The sequence below is a fragment of the Amphiprion ocellaris genome, chromosome 16 (assembly GCF_022539595.1).
Source record: "Amphiprion ocellaris isolate individual 3 ecotype Okinawa chromosome 16, ASM2253959v1, whole genome shotgun sequence".
NCBI lineage: Eukaryota > Metazoa > Chordata > Actinopteri > Pomacentridae > Amphiprion > Amphiprion ocellaris.
Window position 1 is genome coordinate 12423114 of NC_072781.1, and position 21866 is coordinate 12444979.

Consider the following 21866-nt stretch of genomic DNA (forward strand, 5'->3'; position numbering starts at 1 on the left):
CACTAAAAACAACAAATGTTAACCTGCTGCTGGTTCTTGGGGTAATAATAATACAATAATAATAAATTTATGAAGCGCTTTCAGTGAAAGTGCTGCACATTGAGATAAAAACAATAAAAACGTCAGAAATCCACAAACATATACAAATAAACTGAAACAATAAAAAGGACATCAGTAAAACAAACAATTTAAGATTCATATGTAACAGTAAACAAGTGGGTCTTCAGCTTTGTTTTCAATACATTAATGGAAGATGCCTGCCTGATTTCAACAAGTAGACTGATCCACAATGTCGGTGCACGGACAGAAAAAGCCCATTCCCCAACCGTCTTTCTACGGACCTTTGGGACACTCAGAAGCCCAGTTCATAAGCTCAGTTATGGAACTCAGATGAAAGAGTTTGATGAAAGAACACACCAAGATCACCCAAAGACAGAGTAAAATTGTCAAACCGAGGATTAAGTCTTGCAGGTCCAATAACCATCATTTCTGTCTTAGCAGAGTTCAGAAGCAGGTAAACTAAGCTGATATCTAATTTCATTAGTAATCATTCTCACATGCAGATGTTTATTCGACATTTCATTTCATTGCAAAAGTTAGGTGTGAAATATTGGAATCTGGACCAACAGGCTGACATTGCTGCTCCCTGAGTCATGTTGTAAAGAGGAAGTATTTACATCCTTCACTCATTTAAAAGTACGCTGTAAAAATGCTCAAGTACAGGTAAAGTCTGACATTTAAAATGTTACTTAAATACACTAATATCACGAAAATTAGCTCAAAGTCTCAAAAGCTGAAGTACTTAAAGGAGAACAATGTTCCCTGTTACTTTTATGCAATTATATGCCATTAGATCATAGATGAATTTATAGATGTAAAAGCATCATTGTTGTTGCAGGTGGTTGAAGTGATGCACATTAAGAATATAGAACTAATAATCATATTGTTTATTATTCAGTCTGTGGTTTATTTGCACCATTGACTGATTTATGGTTTAATTTGTATAAAGTCTGAAAATAGTGAGAAATGTCAACACAAATGATCTCAACTGTTTCCAAAATAGCTGCCAATTTGTTAACAAATGACCGCCTGATTAAATGACGAATAATTTCGGCTGCATTTGTGTAAAAGTTAAATTTTTAACAAAATATCATATTTTATAAGTTCGTCATATGTTTTGAAGATAAATTAAACATCAATAAAGTCACTAAAGACTCATGTAAAGTAAAAGTACTTTGAATTTGTAGTTTAAGTACAATACTTCAGTAAATTTACTTAATTCTGTTTCAACAACGGTGAAAAGCATGGCTAAAAATTAAACCTCATTTTGTCAGAATCACTGCTAAATTTTGTGTCTTATATTACAACATAACCAGTTGTAATACCATACACTTTATAGAAGCTCGATGGTGCAAGTTTGGCTGCCAAAACATACAGTTTTACGGTCCAAAAGCAGTTTGGACAAAGAAACAAAGGGGTGACGTGATGTCGGGAGGCTGGACTTGTGAAGAGTCTCACATGGACTCGTTCAGGTGTGTTTAGCTTTAAGATCATTACACATTCTCAGTTGGTTGTGAAGAAGAATGAAGCTTGCACTTTCTGAACAGGATTTCCTAATAATCGCAGATTATTAGAGAGCTGCACTTTTGGAACGAAAATACTGAGATTTTGAGAATAAAGTTGCATATTCTGAGACAGAATGAAGCTACAAATCATACTGAGCTCTGACTTTGGTTATGCAAACCCAGCAGAGTGCACACAGAAAGCAAACATTTTCTGTCCCAGAATGGGCTGCAGTGAAAACTAAATACTATGCTGTGCTTTATTTGTATTAATGCAGTTTTAAGAATAAATATTTGTTGCAGGAATAATGTCCAGATGCAGCATTGCTCAATTTAAAGCAGTGTTACTAAACATGGTTCTGCTGCACAGTGGAGACACTTTCTCCAAGGAAGTGTCAGCGTGGAACAGCGACTGACTCACACATCTCTGTCTAATACCCCCATACCCCCAATGCCCACACCCCACCTAAAACACTAAATATTTCACAGGAACTCCAAGCATCACTGCTCCAGCCATGACAAACAGATTAATTATGGTGTCAGCATCTGAGTACACACAGTCCAGTTGGTCATCGCGTCATTACAGAAACTTTAAAACCTCTCCAAGCAACCTGCTGCAATGTTTTCTATCAAAGTCTGTTTGGACAAGTCCACATATACAGATAGTTCACAGCAGGACCACTGGAGCCTATCAGAGTGTGTCCAACCCCTCCTCAATTACTCACAGACACCAGTTTACTTTACTGCTTCTCTTACTCCGTCTCGATCCATATATGGGTTTGAGATGCAGCGAGTATGACTCTTACTCCTGTTTAAGGACAATTCCTGAGGTGAGAGGAGAGGAGAGGAGAGGAGAGGAGAGGAGAGGAGAGGAGAGGAGAGGAGAGGAGAGGAGAGGAGAGGAGAGGAGAGGAGAGGAGAGGAGAGGAGAGGAGAGGAGAGGAGAGGAGTTACAGGGTCTAATCTAACTGGGAGGACCAGAGTGTCCAGTCAGTGTGGTTTGGATGGCAGCCTCTTGTCTGCACTCACACTCACACCAGGGGGGGTCTCTTGGCTGTAGGCTCTTCGGTCAGCTAGGGGTCTCGGGGGTATAAATACTGCTGTTTTTGCTGCTGGGGTCTCTGGTTTCCCTCAACATAGATTCAGATCTCAGGAGCAACCAAACCAGTCCACAAATTAGAGTATCGGGTAGATAATTTGCCCTGAATTTCTATCACTTTAATGCACTCAGATTGTTAGATTGGTGTTAAAACAGCAGGGTTGTTAATCATCTTCAGTGCCAAAGTACTGCAGTCTGAGAAACTGTGTGTAGGTGCTGTGTGGTGATCACTGAGACTCCTTCTTTCAGCTCCAGCCAGCAGCAAGTTGAATCCTTGGTCTTTATTTAGATCTGGACACTGAGGCCTGGAGACATGAACTCCTGACCCACCTTTTAATGAACATAGATCATATGTCAGATGTAAGTTTGCAGCTTCATAAAAATAAAAATAAAAAAACACCACCACTACCACCTCCACAGTCTTCTTGCACATTGCATGCAGCGGTGCAGGTCTTTCTACAGTTTCACAGATGGGATTCTGACCTTTAGGAGGCTGCAGGGAGCGCAGCACAATATGTTTACAACCTTTCCTTGTTGTAGATGTTGCACCTCCTTCTCCCACGTCTCAGGAATCACTCTCTTCCCATTAAGTTACCCCAACACTTTCCTTTTTGGGGCCACTGGCATGCATGACGTAATTTGGGAAGAGCTCTCATTTGCAGGGGAAGCGTCAGTGCGCACCGACACCGACACGCACGGCAGCCGTATTCCTTCGCTGTGATTGGACGGAGGGCGGCGATTCCTTCTGTCACGATTTGGGTCGCTCCCACCGGAGGACACCGACCGTCTGAGTCCAGCCTTTACCGGGGTGCCGAGCAGAGGAGACACCGGGAGGAAGAGGGGGGCTTTTTCTTCTCAGGGGCTGCGCTGACAACTCGTCCTTCCTGTCGGTGCCGGTGAGGGAGGAGAAGGGGGGAAGGTAGAGAAGGAGGGAGATCATCAGTGCTGGAGCGACCAGCCGCCTTTTTTCTTCTGTCAAGGCTGCGGTAAAAGTCGTCCACGATGCCGGTGTTTCACACCAAGACCATCGAGAGTATCCTGGAGCCGGTGGCCCAGCAGATCTCCCACCTGGTCATCATGCACGAGGAGGGGGAGGTGGACGGTAAAGCCATCCCGGATCTGACGGTGCCGGTGGCGGCGGTGCAGGCGGCAGTCAGCAACCTTGTGCGGGTGAGTCCCGAGTTTGAAGCAGGGCGTCAATTCACTGGAAGCCTGGTGTCGAAGTGGCTGCATCCAGTGACATTTATCATCCAAACTTCCAACCTGCAGAAAGCGACGTTTCTGGAGGCTGACTGGTGCAGTGACAGCAGGCTGCAACGTTTGTTTAATGAGTGTCATAAATCATTAGAATACAAGCTCATCAAACTGTCCTGCACTGGAGCTGGTCGTTTTTTTTTCTCTCACCCTGATATATGGCATGGAAACCCCAGCTTGCTCTTTACTCGGCATTAAGACGACATAAAAGTGCTATAAACCCAGCTGACGCTCATGCGTGTTTAACGGGCTCCAGCGGTGCGTCTTTGCGCGCACAACACAGCGACACTACATGTCCAAACTTTGGCCACATTGGTAATCAGATGGCAGCCGAGCTCAATGAAGTTTGTAGGGCGGAAGAAACGAGCGCTGATTGAATTAACAGGATGAGTGTCGCCCCCGTGTATCTCCCAGTAAAACGAGAAATGTCACTTGTCCCGCTGGAAGAGTTGCATACTGTGGGTCTCTGTCGTCTCAGCTTTATCAGACTTAAATTAGATTATTGCAGACTTTGCACCTTATTAGAGACACTCAGCTATTGGTGATTATAACCTCCACAGAGAATAGATACAGTCTCTGGTCATTTATCAGACTCCAACTTCTCCCTCTGATCCTCTTGTTCTTTCTTTTCCCAATTTGCTGGACCTCCTCACTTTTCATTTTCACCTCCTCTGTCTTTTTGGGTCTAATTGGGTGGTGTATATAGACAGAGCCGAGCTTCAGGCAGACCCTGATGTCTCCTCTGTATGCACTGTCTGGAAAAATCAATACGGGCCACATCATTAATGATGATCCGGGTCGTTGTTATTGATGTAGGGGCGACCGGGCTTCAGTCACTCAGGAGAAATCAGCAGCAGACAGGAGGAAGCACTAAATCGCTCACGCCATCAATCTGGCAGGGAGAGAGAGAGAAAAAAAAGCTGGTCTCATGTTCATTTGTGCCAAAACGAATACGTCAGAATGTGGTGGGCTTGGTGTGCTTCTCTGCTGGTGACCTTTGCAGTTATTTGCTCTGACCTTATTGTACTGTGCTGCTGAATCACGTCTCCTTATTGGTGCACTTCAGGGCAAAAACAATGTTTTTGGTGTCACCAGGAGTGACTCGTTGAGGGAAAGTTTTGAATTGTTATTTTAATATTACACAGGGATCCAGACACGATTTAATCTCTGGAACGGGCTCTGTGACATTTCTAAGCATCTGCAGGGGCGCCTCGGAAAGATTTTGACATTGACAAATGTATTTGGCTTAAGCAAAATATTGGGAAAGTTGTTATTTTGTGATTTTCCTGCAGTCTGTCACCCTTTAAGCCAAAAAATCCAACCTTTGTGCAAAACCTTGAAGTATAAACTGCACATTTACTTCATTTTTTTATTGATAATGTTAAAGGAATAGCTTATCCAAACACACAAACTTAGCATTTAACTTACTCTGAGTAGCATCTGTCCACTCAAAGTGTTGTGGTGTGATTTGCAGCAGATTGGACAAACTGCAAAATAATTTAAGAGTGAATAAGACGTCTTTTGTTGCTTTGGTTATTGCTTTCTTAATGGTTCTCACGCAATGCTGCTGCTCCTGCCTATACAAGGACACACAAGATCATTCTGATAAATATCTCATTAACTGATAATGAAAAGGGCTCCTCAGTTTGAACTCGAACACGGTGGCGTCTAATAATGAAAAAAATCCTCTTTTGTGCGATACCATCGGGCCAGATTGAGTCCCTGATGTCCCATCGCTGGCAGGCACATGTTTCCACCATCCCTCTCTTTCTCCACTTGTCCTTGTTGATCCATTCAGTTGATCCATCCAGACTGTGAGCAGAAGGAGGCTAATAGCAGCCTCGGGCACAGTCGCTGGGTTTCAGATGATGGGGATGCGAGGGTACAGTTAGCGATCAGGGCCGAGCACACAGTGCAACAAGAAGGTGTCGGACAGGAAATGTTGTTTGGATGGAGGGTAGTTAATAAGAAGAGGGTACAAAAGAGGAAAAGTTGGATGCAATATAACATCAGAAGGCCTTTATCTCTTCTCAGCTCTTGTGTAATGGATTTAGAGGGTGTAACTTTGAAGCTCACTGTGCTTTCAGACACTCTGAATACCAACCGAAGAGGTGATGCTGAGTTCGCTGATACAAGAGTGAGAGTTAAGAAGTGGGTGACAATAAGTCGTTGAAAGGGAGCACAAGAAGGTGCTTGTAAAATGAGCGTTGGTAGTTTGGTTGCTGGGTAGATAATCTCAGCTGGACACTCAAAACTCCAACACTTCTGAGCAGATATGCTTTATTTTAGAAAGCTGATTCATTTCTCCTCTTCTGCAGTTTGAGCTAAGATATAACACAGTATACAGCAACATGCCACCATCACCCCAAGAGTCCCGCTGCACACTGATACAGTTACACAGTTAACCCCGTCCAGGGTGGGCTGGCTGTGGGGGGCACTTAAAATCTAGGTCACTGAGACACTTAGACACACACATATGCAAGATGGTGTCAGTCTCATTCTGTCAGAGGTCTTTGCGTGGGTTGATGCAGATTCGACTGACGATGGGGAAGATGCTGCCACTGGTGTATTTTGGTGAAAAGTGTGAGCTTTGCTGAAGTTGCGCTGATGACAGAGCCGCCTCAGTGGTGCTTGTGAAGTATCTGCCTCTGAAGGAGTCAACATAGATCCTGAGTATGTCTGGGGGAGGGGAAGGAAGGAATAAATAGATTTAGCGTTGAGTGAAGTAACCACACACTGACGGAGCAGAGCAGAAAGAGAGGGAGAGGGAGACTGCCGACTGAAACTGTCAAACAGCTTGATGCAGAACGAGTCGAAGAGCAGGGATGGAGGGAGGAAGAGAAGAAGACACTTTCGGTTGCACTCCCTGAGAGGGAGGGGAAAGTGTCTCTGGTGTCTTCAGACCAGACCCTGCCAAGCCTCGTGGCCCACCCTCCCACTTCCACCCCCCTATAGACACACACCAACTGTCCTCAGTCTGCTCCTCCATGTAAATATGAGCCATCTCTTCTTGTTGTTTGGCAGAAGCAAGATGAATCGACTGTGTGTCCACACATCCCCTCTGCTTCTCAGTCTGCCAAAATCTGCTTCTGGCTTATATCATTTTATGGCAAAATTATAACGTTTGTTTTAACTTGTAATTGCAGAAATGGTTAGTTTCTACATTGACTGTGTAATTAGCTGAAAAATATTTACATCTTGCACTCTCTGAACCCCACGCAGTTTCTGGGCGTTTGTTGTTCCTCTCACATTTTCGTTCACTTGGGGCTCATTTTTCACTGCAATATAATGTCCCGCATCTCTATGGAAACAGCACAGCCGTGGCTAGAAGTAGAGAGAACACTCTGTGCAGTATATCACAGTTAAATTCCATAAATCACAGCAACAGAAAAAGTGAAAGCTCAATTTCCCTTCTTAATTATTGCACAAAAAACGTGAAATCAACATAACATTTTTTTCAAATTGTTCCCAATACTGGAAAAAATTAGCAAATCTACACACTGTGGATATTTTACTTCACTTTTCTCTGCTTATCTTATGTCTGCTCTGTGCAAACACACCCTGCGGTTCAGTCAGGTTCTGCCAAAAACTCAGAATTTTTGTCGTGTAACTGTTGGTTGCAGCTGAGTCACTGATGACTTCATGGTTGGGCCAAGCAATACAGATTTTTTTTGTCTTTTCCAGTAAAGGGGTTGAGCAAATTGTTTACTTTTGGGCAATTTTTATATGAAACGTGGAATAAAATCATTTTGAGGAAATATCACAATTTTAAATTTAACCACGTGATTAACTCAAGGACAGTCATTTAGTTGAAAATTCGATGATTCTTTCTGTGTTTACGTTTAACATGCCTTTTAAATCCACTGGGTTTTGGGATTTAGAAGATTAAAGCTGCAGTAAACAATAATTTTGCATGAGTAACAGACAAAATGACTGTGCGTAGTATGAAGTGGGGTCTGTAGTTCTGCTCAGCTTTCTAGGGTGTTTTAGCATCTTTCAGCTATTTGTATTGGTCTCTTGTATCGCAGCGTTAATATTTTAGTTTAGTCTTTCATGTTTCAATACTTGTTTCCAGCAGTGGCTGTTGCTTTTATTTGGAAAAGGACTGACAGTAAAAAATTGCCTTCCCAGCATCAATTAGCAGGTAAATCTGCCAATGATCTGGTGCACAAATTGAAGCATCTAGCAATAAAGAGTTCACTTCAATTCATTGTCATTATATGGTCATTGTCTGCAAACACTAGGCCACCAAAACATTCTCAAATGAAATAATTAGCATTATCTGCAGAGTCTGAAAGCTGTACCTTCAGCAGAACTGATGCCTGTGAGTGTCAGATGAGACCAAGTGTATCGTGTCAGCTGTGATTGACAGCTGTCTGTTTCCAGCTGGAGCCGTCACACCTTTTCAGCGTTTGCAGCCACAGTCCCACCACACTGCCAAGTGTGTCCAGCAAACCACTTAACTGCACATTAATAATGTACTGAATAATCAATACCGAGTGTTGCTGCTTACAGGAAACTGTGGAGCATCTGCAGCTCTTTGATCAGTCACCTGATGTGACTTGTTTGTTTGCACGGTTATTTCAGGGAACACTGTACTTGTTGAGCTGCATTCCTCATACTTTAGAGTTGGAAATCTTCCAGCATTTTTGAAAACAAGGAAATACCGAAAGACACACTGAATGATTCAGCTGTTTTAACTGTATCACTCTACATTGTTCATGAGCGTCTCACAGTGAGAGAAATAAAGCATTGACCAGTTAGATTGTACAGATTTATACCTGCACAGGAGTAAAGTTTACAAATTGGACACATGAATATGACAGGTTGCCGAAGTATACAGTGGCCCTAAAATGCTTTTGGAAGCTTAAAATGTATTTTAGTTTCACTTTCTAACACGTTGCATTAGACAACAAGATGTCAAGCATTTATTTTTAGGAAAGATTGCTCACTTCTCAGGGAAAATATTCCACAATTCCACTTTTTTCTAGAGGCAGCTGGTGCGTTTAAGGTCATTATCCTGCTGAATGAAAGATTTTTGACACCTGCTTTCCAAATTGTTGTATTCAGACTTTATGATTAGGTATACAGTCCTACACTTTGACGTTCCCACCTCTTTGCTTTGCTCTATCCTCAGTGTAGTCTGGTTGGGCTCATACAAAAATAAGACACATCTCTTTATGTTTTATTCACTTTTATTCAATCTGTCTCATGAATAGTTTCTGCTCCCTATGTTCCCATAGTGCTTGATCCTATTGTATCTGGTAATTAATGGTGATCCTTTATTCCTATACTTTCTAATTTGCTGCTGGCCTTTACAAGCCTCCCCATGCACCTTCCTGGTCTATGATTTTTGCACCTTTTGACAACAGTCAATAGTGGAAGATGGAAACTTTCTGCTGAGCTGACAAAGAGAGCAGTCTTCTTTGTGCAAACAGACAATGTCTGAGCTTTTCTGTTTTCTTCATTTTTACAGTTTATTTTAGCTACCGAGTTCCAAGATAATGCGCAGTAGATGTATAAAAGCACCCCTATTTTCAGACAGGTACCCCAAAACATAGTAACTAGGGGTATAGTTCATCACATTTACAATGAAACTGAACTATCAGAACTTGTCCACATACTGCAATATAGGACTCTGTGTGTGTGTTTATTTATATATATATGTGTGTGTGTGTGTGTGTGTGTGTGTGTGTGTGTGTGTGTGTGTGTGTGTGTGTGTGTGTGTATAGATAGATAGATAGATAGATAGATAGATAGATAGATAGATAGATAGATAGATAGATAGATAGATAGATTCTCAATTTTTGCCCAATATTTCTTATTTTTTTCTGAAACATTTAGCTTTAAATTGTGCTAAATGTGTCTCTCTCTCTCTTTTAAAGATTACTTTTTGAGAATTCTGTGCCCTTATTTAATAGTGACAGTGCAGATTGACATTAAATGTTGGGAGAGCAGAGCAATGACTTGCAGTAAAGGTCAGGAACCACAATTTAAATTGCCCAAATGGTACACTCCCCAACCAGTCGGCTATCAAGTTGCCCCTAAATGTCTTTCTTTTGAACCTCCTAGACAGTTATAGATAGTTTAACTGTTCAAATACTATTTGGAGCCATGAGATACATGTTATCAGGGCGTGAAAGCTTCTCGTCTTGTCATGTTGTCTTTTTTTAACTGTCGGGGAGCATGTCTTGTTGCAATTAGATGTAAATCCACAGTTTAAAGGTTCTCTAGTGTTTAGTTCAAGCTCATACTTGAAACCTTGATCCCTTCAAAGTGACAGTTATGTTGTGTTTCGTGCATTTTTAACGTGAAAATGAAAACCCAGATGAAATCTAGAGTTCTTGTTCTTGTGGTTTATAATTCACAACTACTGATGATATTAACTATTGATGTAATGTTACACAACACTGACAGAAATTTGGCTGTGCGACCAGAATAAGAAAAAACCTATAGCAGGTTTAAATGTCTGTAAATGCAAAAATTGTCATCACCATGTGTGGAATTGACTGGCAGGATTTGAGATGTGTTCTGTGTGATGGCTGTTTCCTGAGTCTCTGGAGCCAGAAAGTCTATTAACCAAATTTCACTGATGCAGCAGCAGGAGACTGATGTCATCATCTCACTGTAATTGCATCTCTACTGTGTGTGTGTCTGTGTGTGGGTGGCTGCATGCTTGTGTGTGTTGTAGGATATGTTTTGTGTGCGAGAGCCGATGTTTCTGAGCTGCTTGGGTTTTCAGCCAGCTGTGTCACCCCGCTGTGTACCAGTATGTATGTGTTTGCATGATTTTGTGCTCTTTTACACCTGTTTGTGTTTAATTTATGCAGTTTCTGGTCTTAAGAGATAAAAATGTTTTAGTGTTTCTAGTAAAACATCTTGTTGCAATAATGAAAAACAGTACAATTGTATCTTACGCTGTCATTTTGTAAGTGTGTAGCTGATAAAGTCTCAGTGGTTTCAAAAATATCCTACTGCATTGGACAAAAAAGTCAATTTTCTGGTTGGGAAGTCAAAGCAGGTAGTGTCAAGATTTCAACTAACATATAACATATCACAATGTCCATATTTTGACTTCTATTGTCCAGCAAAATCCATTTTTAAATTACATTGCATATGTGACAAGTTAGCATTTGTTTCCCCATAGTTTCATTTTATAGCAACTGGAAGATTTACAACGGCCAGCACAGTCATTATGAAGAAGCAGAAAAGTTGCTTTTCATATTCAAATCACCTAAAGGGATTCAGCACATAAATACTGTGTATGACACAGTGTTCTTAGAGCATTAAAATACATTGGAGGGCAAGAAAATATTAGTTTTTAGCTTGAGTTACACTGCTGGGCAAAAAAAAATGGAGGGAAAAAGTCAGGTAACTCTGATTTAAAAAATCAATACTCACAATTATGACTGCCAAGCTCTATTTGTTCTGTAAAAAAAACTACCTTTACCTCATCCTGAATCTCATTTGTGCCTGATTTAAAGCGTAAAATGATTACACTCCTGCACAGTCGCACTGTGTGAACTGATGAAGTCAGCAGCACAGCCCTCATGTTGGACAACAGGCAGCGGAATCAACCTGAGCCCGAGCTGCTCTCCCCCAAACCAAAGATATGGCATGCATGCGTGGTTGAAATAGGTGTGAATTAATGCACACCCATTCACCCTTTAGACTATTAATAGTGCTCACTGGAATACTATTTGCTTGTCTTGCTGCAGCTAATGATAATAGAACCCATGGTCCATGTGTGTGTGTGTTGCAGGTGGGGAAGGAAACAGTTCAAACCACAGAGGACCAGTTGATGAAGAGAGACATGCCTCCTGCGTTCATTAAGTAAGTCTGAAGCACTGGGCATGCTTTGGAAGAAAGAGCGTCGCCGCCGCCTCTTTGTGCGCCTCCTCCTGTCTGCTTCTCGCTCATGGAAGTGACAAAATTATGGAAACGGGCCGCTTTATCTCAGCAGACAGAGAACTTGTTAAAATGAGGATTCCAGGCGATTTAATGTTAGGAAACATGGCTGCACTCCAAAGCTGCAACAAAGAGCCGCTTCTGAGGCCGAGCCCGGGTGACTGTCCAGCTCCAGCATCCAGACCGCTGAGAGGCTGTTTGTTGTTTTCCAGCTTGCATCCAAAGAGCTGACATGAACTCTGGGTGCTGGCTGAGAGCTGCTACTCAGCGGTTCTGACATTAGGCTGTTTGCTTGCCTGCATGTGTTGTGTTTGTGTGTACGTTATTGCATTTAATGAGCATTTACGTTAACACCATCTGTTTCCAATTTGGTCTCTCTCTCTCTCTCCCATCATTTCTTTCTCTTTCATCACCTGTTTGTCAATTTGCAATTAGTTTTTCCAATTTGTCAAAAAGGGTCCAGTCCTCAGGCAGATTCACATACCACTCTCTCAGTGCTCGCTCACACATACATGGGGCACTACACCATAAATCTCACTCACGGGGCTTAGGAGGGGGCATGTGGGAATGTGAACCTGCCTAAATATAGATGAACCAGCAGCCATTGATACCCTGACCAATGGGGGTCATGAAGAGGAGGGGCTTGGATTTATTTGAATGCTCTTTAAATCTATCACCTTCTACAGGCCAAGCTAATCACTGATCTCCAAGGAATCGACAAATTCTGTGCAAGAATGACGCATAGAATTTAGGATTGTAGAGATTGCAGAATTTAAAGGCACACAAACTGTAAATTTTAGATTTCATTTCAAGACTCTCCTATAGATAGATAGTAGTGCTGGACGATATGGAAAAAATCATATATCACGATATGGATTATTATATATCACGATAACGATATATATGACGATATACCACAACAAAGTATGTTTTCAGTTATTCTCTGAAAAGTTTGACAAAAATTTAATTGCTTACTTTTCTCCATGAAAATTTAACCTGTTGCTAGGGCTGGACCCGAATATTCGATCCCCATGGTGGTATGCGGATATTAATTTTGAGATCCGAATATTCGCCCCCTCCTACCTCCACCCCCACCCCCCGTCGGGCGTTACGAACCGAGCCGAAAATTCGGCTCTTTCCTCCGTTAGCTCACCGCCTCTGACCTCACGGACCAAACCGAATATTCAAGTCATTCCTCCGTCCGTCCATCAAAACTCCAGCACCCCACGACCCTAATGAGGACTGACCGGTGTAAAGATGATGGATGGATGGACTCTCCCAAATTCAGCTTTTTAGATGGAGGAGACATCCTTTCAAGTTCAGAACTTATAAATTAAGTGGCCAGATTGTACAACGCGATTCCCGTTTTCAACAAAAGCAGATTTGTCTGACGCCTTGCAGCCCTCACATCTCAGCTGTATGTTGGACGAGGGTGATTGATTGCTGTTGTTGGTCCATGTATGTGTTAGGTGTTGTGTCCTAAGCCGGCTGTGTGTTTTCAGGGTGGAGAACTCGTGTTCTAAGCTCGTCCAGGCGGCTCAGATGCTGAAGGCAGATCCATACTCTGTTCCTGCACGAGATTACCTGATCGATGGATCCAGAGGGATACTGTCTGGAACGTCCGACCTGCTCCTCACCTTCGATGAGGCCGAGGTGTGGTTCTGTGTTTGTTTGCCTCCTTATGCCCATGTGTGTGTCCTTATAATCACTCTTACTTCAGAGGTGTGGTATCTTTCGGGGAAAGAAAGCTTTATATAGCTGTACAGAGGAAGGAGGAACTCAGCTTCGAGCTGTAATGGAGTCTCAAATGCAGCCAGATCTAATCACTGAGATCAAATGACTTCCCTCTGTCATAACTCAGGGTGTGTGTTTGTGTGTGTGTTGTTGACTCCGTGTGTGTGTGTGTGCACTCTTGTGTGAATGCTCGATGGCAGCTCCATAAGTGGAATCACATTGGGCACGTGATTATGCTTACCGTGTCTCATCAGTAGCCTCATTTTTGAAACAGCAACTTCTTACAGTCACAAGATGTACATCACAAGACTGTACACACACACACACACACACACACACACACACAAACACACACACACACACACACACACCCACAAAACAACACCACACAAACAACACAACTTCACTGAAGTTTAAAAAAAGCTCTCAATGATTTAGTTGTTCGAACTATAAAGTCTGCCTGTAGTCGCAGTTATGTTTTACTTTAATGCCAGCAAATGTGATCTCATCTGCTTATTATTGTGTGTTGTGTATTGTGTGTGTTTATTGTGTTGTGTCCCAGGTGCGTAAGATAATTCGTGTGTGTAAAGGAATCCTCGAGTATCTGTCAGTAGCTGAAGTGGTGGAAACCATGGAGGACCTCATCACTTACACCAAGAACCTCGGACCAGGTCAGCAGGAGCTTAAAATGTCACTTTAGGGGTGAAGTTTCACAGTTTGACTAATAGTAGTAATCAGAGAAGAGAGCCCACGTTCAAAATCTATCAGAACACATGCCTTTTTACTTATTTTAATCAGCAAAGAACATTTAATTATGGGCATTTGTATCTATAATTATCAATAGTTGATATGTCCAGAGAGGTGGGGACTGTTGCACAGGCCTTCACATAACAAAATAAAAGGTTGTGTTTTACTGCCACCAAATCAAGTTAGCAATAAATGGCTACAAAATAAATACAGACATCTAGAGCACAAACACAGCCTGCAGCGTCCGTGTTTAAACAGAGGCACAGTGTTTTGCTTTACAACAATTAGTCAGTTTTTCATTGTTAATCAACAATTAGTAGTTACTTAAATAAGCAATTAATTGTTACAGTATTTTTTTAAGTAAAAATATCAAAGATTTCTCCTGTTTCTTAAGTTTGTTTGATAGTGAATAGAATGTTCTTTACACTGCTGGTGTCAAGAACCAACAATTTGAAGTCTTGACATTTTAATGAACATATTTCACAATTTTCTGACGACCAATTAATGCAACAATCAGAAAACTACCTTTGTCAACGCAAATCCCACAGGTGAGTTTAAAAGGCAGGTTGTCATTTGAAAAATAACCAAAATGAAGCCATTTCTCAGAGCCAAAAACAGTTAAAAAAAAAAAAAAAAAAATTTATCAGATTTCTGATGGTTGTTGAATGCATCATGAAATCAGGAAAGATGGTATACAGGTTGACCCTAGGTTTTTTCAATTTTTGTACAATAAATCAAGAAATTCAACTTCAGTTTTTAAAAGAAATATTATTATTATGTATTGTATGTGCTGTATCTGCACAAAAGACATTTTTGAGTTATCTCATTTAGAGGTGCAAAACTTCATACTGCACTGAAAAATGAGCACAATGTGAGTAAATACGTGACGGGAGCAAAAAATGCCCAGAAACTGCTTGAAGTTCAGAGAATTCACTGATAATAACAAAAAAAGTCTTATATTGTCTTAGTTATAATAGCAGTATTTTAAAGAATATAGTTATCCTAAACTCAGGAAAATGTATACATAACTAATGTTGTCTTGACTGGATTTATGAAGAGCTTCATAAAGTAGCAAACTGTCCAATCAACCTTTGTTTTTAGATGATTCTTTGGATCCAAGTTGCATTCATCATGATTAAAAACTAAATTAAACACTGACTGCTCCTCTGACACTAAGATGCTGTGATGAACAATCAGAATCTTTTCACTGGCAGGAGAACCATAAACAGGCTATTTATCATCACAGGCAGCAGGTCAGTTGTGTTGTCAGTGCAATGTGGCACATAATGAGCTGGAGGAAATCGAATGCCAAGGTTTTCTCACACTTGACCGATGCCGTCATTTCGCGATCAGTCGTTCATGAAGTAACGATGTTTGAATGTGTTGGAATTACTCAGATAGTGAATACACTGGAGGATGCCATCGGACTCCGATTGTCCCAGCGGACGTACAAATGGGCCAGAAAAAAAAAACATTTTCTACATTCTACCTGCTGATTGTTGCGACTTTGGTAACAGGACAGTAAATTCATCCCATTTTCCTTTGCTCTCCTCAGGTATGACCAAAATGTCAAAGATGATTGAGGAGAGGCAGCAGGAGCTTACGCACCAAGAACACAGACAGATGCTCCTCAGCTCCATGAACACCATCAAAGAGCTGCTGCCGGTTCTTATCTCAGGTGTGTATGTGTGACTGTGTGACAGAGCAGGTCACTGGGCATCCAGCGGTTGTTATAGCAACGCTGATAATTACAGTAATTAGGAGCTGAGGATGTGACACACACTTACTGTACATCGCCCACTAGCAGCTCTATGCACCCACAAAGGAGAGAAAGACTGTAAGAGCTTTTGCAAAATGTACATTCAGTTATGCACCTTGAGTGTGTCAAAAAGTTTGTAGCAGTGCGAACCGTTTCGCATCTCAAGGAAGCAGTGATAAATGCTTTTATTGCATTGTTGGATTGTTACACCTAAAAAGCATCAAGCATACTGATGATTGCACTGATGGGCTAATTATCATCTCACTCATTTTAGCTTATTCCAGCTCATTATTTTGGTTTTACAGCACCAACTTTACTTTTTTGGTTCATTCTTAGTGACCTTCTAGCATATAGAGCCCCAGCAGATTACTGTTTTCAGTGAAAAAGCCCAAGTTAATTCACTGTATGCTACCTGCCCAACATCAAACAGCAGTCGGGACAATATATAACTGCAGGACATTTTGTGACAGTCGACAGGTATCATAGTTGACATTTTTGCTGTTTTCAAGCCTAAAATCAACATGAATGCCGATAACCAAGCGCCACGTGGCATTTTTACAGAAAGATTCTTCTAAAATATTATATATACAATTGAGTAAAATTGAAATTGAAAGTTATTTCTAAAGATATTGTAGTAAACCTGTTGACATGTGATAAATCCACACTTGACTCACACACTACTTTAGATTGAATAACTCAGAAAGCCTTGGAGTCTTGCCAGTCTTTTCTTCAGGAGGAAATGACATCATATGGAGCAGGTCATGTGATCTGGAATTAACTTGAGAGGTGTTTTAGTGATGGGTAACTTAAGTGAAAGTGATTTCTCGGACACAGATACAATTTGTTTTTTTCCATATAAAATTTGATGTATTGCCAAAAAAGAAATATCTGTCATGATTATCTCAACTTAATAAAAAGAACACAATCAAAACTAGTTTTGAATAAGCTCATTTTATTATTTTTTTAGCTAATTTGAAGGTGGTTGTTATTAAATTTGGACCTTTTTTTGGTGGACATTTTAGAGATATCCAGTCATTTTTTATTAATAAGTGATTGTTTCCATAATAAATAATTATGGAATTTGTAAAGACATGATCGTAATGAACATAAAAAAAAAAAGTTTTTTGGTTTTTAATAAAAATGTATCCAAGATATATCCCATGGACTTCAAAAGTCCCTCAGTTGTGTATTGACCCAGTCATACAAAGTAGAGACAAACTGGTGAAACATTTAGCAGCTGCAGAGCCAAATGTTTACTTCAGGAGCTGGTGGAGACCAAAAACAGACATAAAAGCAGAGGGAATTTTGAACCTGCAATCACGGAGTGGCTTGAATCACAACTCCAAAAGTGTGCCAGTGTTTTTTTAGGTTATTCTTAACAAAAGCTTTTTCTGCTTTCAGCTTTAAAAACAATAGATTTAAGCAAATTTCTTTATGATCGTGGGCCCAAATGTCTTTTGTGAGGAATTTTCAAATAAAAAGTGTCTTTTTTCCTGACCGTAGTAATAAATACTCACATTTCTGTCCCCAGCTATAAAGATTTTTGTCGCTACCAAGAGCACTCGAGGTGCCGGTGTTGAGGAGGCAGAGAGGAACCGAAAGTTTACCTTTGAAAAGATGAGCGCTGAAATCAACGAGATCATAAGAGTCTTACAGCTCACCACGTGGGATGAAGACGCCTGGGCCAATAAGGTACGGCTCATTCTGCTCATGAAGATTCTCTTCATACCTAAATCAGATAATCATGTTTGCTTTGGAGTGCCTGTTTGGACACACGTAGCCACAAACTCTATCAACACTGAGCTGCATCTCTAGAAGCAAATTCACTCTTTACTTTCTGTCTCCACTTTTCTTTTTGCTCGATAGTATAACTCCTGGTTTTTCTTTTTTCTTTTCTTTCTTTACCTTCCTCCTCCATTCTTTTCCTCCCTGTAGAAGGTAAGCCTGTTTCTCTCCCCCTCTGCAGTTTCCAGCATGCAAGTGTGTATGTGTGTGAGAGAGAAGGAAACACGTCCTCATGCTTATATATGTACAGTATTTCTGTCATGCTGGTATTTAACAGCAAGTGTGTCATGTGTTCTAGTCCAATGACTGTTAGCTGATGTAATGATGTACAGAACACATACTTCATCACTATATCGTTTTATGTGCATCTGTTTGTCTCTGGATGTCCATTTGAGTCAAATGGCTTGAAACAGATGACAGCTTTTTCAGCTAAATTACTTATTTTTTACAAAAGCTGCTTCAGAAATTCAGTCTGTCTTCCATTAAGGTTACTTTTTTCCTTGTGTTGCTCACTTTTACTGTATAATAGAGCTGCCAGTAGCACAATAAGATTCATTTGTTTTTGGTTTTTTTTGGCAGAGTGTACTCTAATGGGAAGATGTTTTTGGGCATCAGTTAGAGACTCTGCAATGAGCTCATTTATGATAAAGTTTAGATCTGTTTCACTAGTCTAACCTGTAACCCTGCATGTTTTTCTGCACACAGCTTCCTCAGACAATGATCTGTCTGTCTGTGTGTGTGTCCGTGTGTTTGCTGTGGAAATACTGCATACTCTGTGTACGAGCTGTGATAAGCACTTACTGTCAGTGTGTGAGGGAAACCACTGGCACACGATGACTGTCATCCTCTCGGGTCATGAATTATAGAAATAAGCTGGTTGGTGTCCAGACGCATCCATAATAGATGGGCTGTATTGAACGGTTCCACTTAAGCGGTTCATTCTCCTCTGAGCTGGAAAAAAGCTTCTGTCTTTTTTTTTTCCTCCTCCATCTGGTAGGAAACAGTGAAAGAGTTCATGACCTTTTAGATGTGAGGTGGTTAAACTCCAGTAAATCTCTCATTTTCCACTTTAGAATTAGTCATTATTTTTAATAAAATATCAATTTATTACTGGGTTAATGGCAAGTCTTCTAAAAAACTGTGGGCCCCACTTTACAATACAATATGAAGACTTGTGTTGTTACAAATTACATTATTCATGGTAAATTAATAATTTACATTATTATACATCACTTTTGGGTTGCCAGGTTCAGTTCATCTAAGTAAGAGATAGTTTTGCTTCCAAAGCATTCTTGTCAGCAAGAGGCCAAGTAACATAATGTAAATTTTACAAAGTTTATAGCTATAAATGTTAGTAAATCAGTATGATATTGTTATCAACTACACAAATAAGTTCTTGTATCCTTCATTCTAAAAGAGAAGGCATGCCATATTTATTACTTTTCTCATAAATCTAATGAAAAGATCAGAACAGCAAAGGATAATAACAAGCGTCGAAGCCACAAATAGCTTATTTTTCTGTGCCACAGGGCTCCACTGTCATCCAAAAATCAGTAAGTCACACTATTGATGGCCTGGTCCCTTATTAAAATGCACACACATTTTGAGTCAGTTTCATATTTACACCATCCTAAAGCCATAAATTCTAACTTACACATCGAAGGTGTATCAATCGTAGTCCCCAACAAATACAAGGTTTAGTTATTCTAGCTGATTAATGGTAAAACAGTAACCAGTTATTACAAACTACTAAAGTCAACACCGGCAACTCTTCATTCATAAAACAATGTAAAGCAATATCCACTCATTTCATTTCTGCTGTTGTTTCGACAAAGCTAAGGCAAAGCTGTCTTTTCTCTTCACCTCAGGATATGGAGGCTTTGAAGAGATCTCTGGCTTTGATTGAGTCAAAGATGGCACAAGCTAAAAGCTGGCTCAAAGACCCTCATGGACAACCAGGTATTTATTTTTTTGTTTTCTATTTCGTTGTGCCTTCAGCTGTAACATCCAGTCAGCAGTTTATGCTTTTTCTCAATCTCACGCTGAGGTGTTTTGTCCGTCTAAGGAGACCCTGGTGAGGTGGCGCTGCGTGTGATAATGGATGAAGCTGGTAAGGTGGGAGAGTTGTGTGCTGGGAGGGAGAGGAAAGACATACTGGCAACCACCAGGGCTCTGGGCCAAATGACCGACCAGATCGCAGATCTGCGAGTCAGGTAGTGTGCTTGTGCAAGACAGTGTGACTAAAGCTGTTCTCCACCTTTACTGTGTCTGAGGGAAGTAATTGCTTCAGCTGAGTGTTTGTTGTGTCTGACAGAGGCCAGGGCCCGACCCCAGGCTGTGTGCAGCGAGCAGGCCAGTGCTCACAGGGCTTAGACTTGTTATTTGGCAAAGTGGACAGTGCTGCCCGCAGACTGGAGGCTCTAATCAATGCCAAGCAGGCCATCGCCAGGAGGCTGGATGCTGCACAGGTCAGATAGAACAACATCAGACTAATCCAGTGACTGATGCCTTCTGTCCGGGCAAAGGTCTTTCCAATTGTGTCTCCCTTGATATAATTCTTTTACAAGAAAATTGTTTTTTTATGATTATTTTCAGTTAATTTAAAGTAAGACAAGTTTACTTGTATAGCACATTTCATACACAAGGCAATTTAAGGTGCTTTACAATGGCAAAGAAATACATTCAGAAAAATGGTTTAAAGGTAGACATGCATTAAAATCATAGAAATAAAACATTAAAGTAGACATTAAGATCATGAAAGTGAATTAAAAGACCAGAAAATAGATTTAGCATCTAAGAGAAACTGCAGTAAACAACATGGTTTTCAGGCATGATTTTTAAAGAACCGACAGTTTAAGCAGACCTCAGGTGTTCAGGAAGTTTGTTCCACAGGTGAGGAGCATATTAGCTGAATGCTGCTTCAGTGTTTTTGGTTCTGGTTCTGGGAACACACAGTAAACCTGTACCTGATGACCTGAGGGCTCTGGATGCTTCATATGGAGCTGATAAGTCCAGGATGTATTTTGGTTGAAAACCATTCAGTGCAGACCAGGAGTAAGATTTTGAAGTCTATTCTTTGACTAACAGGAAGCCAGTGTCGTGATTTGAGGACCGGTATAATATGGTCCAGTTTCCTGGTGTTAGTTAGGACTCTGGCAGCAGCGTTCTTGATCAGCTGCAGCTGCTTGATCGATTTCGTGTTTCTTTGTTGAAGTTGCAAGCTAATCAGTCTGGATCAGAGCAACAGCTAAATGCTTAAAGTTAGCAGGTTTTTAACTCGTTTTTAAAGCTCTCTTGTGCTTTTGTGCAGATGTATTTTTCTTATCATATTAGATGTCAGTAATCCCATACATTATATGTGCATTTTTAGGCCTGGCTGGCTGACCCTAATGGTGGTCCTGAAGGGGAGGAGAACATCAGAGCGCTACTAGCAGAGGCCAAACGCATTGCCGATCTATGTGAAGACCCCAAAGAGAGGGATGACATCCTGCGCTCCATAAGTGAGATTGCAGGACTCACCGCCAGGCTGATGGAGCTCCGCAGACAGTACGCTTTCCTTCCTCTGACACATACATGATGAAGGATGTACTGTGAATGCTTGATGTAACTGTTAAACCCTCTTTTTCTAGGCTCAGACTGCAACCTCATGCTACGAATACATGGCACATTTTACCTGCATGGAAAATATGTTGTTGCCTCCAAACTTTGGGCATCAGTCCTACAATAAGGTTTCTGTCTGTTTGAATGTGGTGTAATGGCGTCGTGGTGTTCATGTGGAGGGTCGGGAACCGGTTGAGGAATATAACTGGGTAGAGTTTAAAGGAAAATACCACTTAACTTAACAACAGACTTTATTATTTGTAATGAATTTCTGAAGCAATATTTTTGTCCTCTAAATATAGTTCTATGGATGACAGCAAGCTGAGTCACTGTTGGGAATATATTTTCTTGAATGCACTTAAGCAGCATTTATTAACCCTGAACAGAAAACAGACGTAAATTTAAACCAAATGATCCA

The 21866-nt window shown here is 40.9% G+C and overlaps 1 protein-coding gene across 6 annotated transcripts in view; it reads left to right on the plus strand.

Moving 5' to 3' along the window:
* The first annotated feature begins 3376 nt into the window (after positions 1 to 3376).
* LOC111581406 (vinculin-like) overlaps positions 3377 to 21866 on the plus strand; it is a 28552-nt gene continuing 10062 nt past the window's right edge. For 2 of the 6 annotated variants that reach the window (XM_023289556.3, XM_023289561.3), the window contains exons 1-10: positions 3383 to 3831; positions 11678 to 11748; positions 13326 to 13476; positions 14120 to 14228; positions 15860 to 15982; positions 17595 to 17755; positions 19717 to 19807; positions 19914 to 20061; positions 20163 to 20316; positions 21219 to 21394. In XM_023289556.3, coding sequence (XP_023145324.1) covers positions 3664 to 3831; positions 11678 to 11748; positions 13326 to 13476; positions 14120 to 14228; positions 15860 to 15982; positions 17595 to 17755; positions 19717 to 19807; positions 19914 to 20061; positions 20163 to 20316; positions 21219 to 21394 — 1352 coding nt within the window. In that variant the 5' untranslated portion in view covers positions 3383 to 3663. Of the gene's footprint in view, positions 3832 to 11677; positions 11749 to 13325; positions 13477 to 14119; positions 14229 to 15859; positions 15983 to 17594; positions 17756 to 19716; positions 19808 to 19913; positions 20062 to 20162; positions 20317 to 21218; positions 21395 to 21477; positions 21577 to 21866 lie in introns of all 6 variants that reach the window. The other 4 variants (XM_055018804.1, XM_023289553.3, XM_055018803.1 and 1 more) reach the window with 4 other exon arrangements.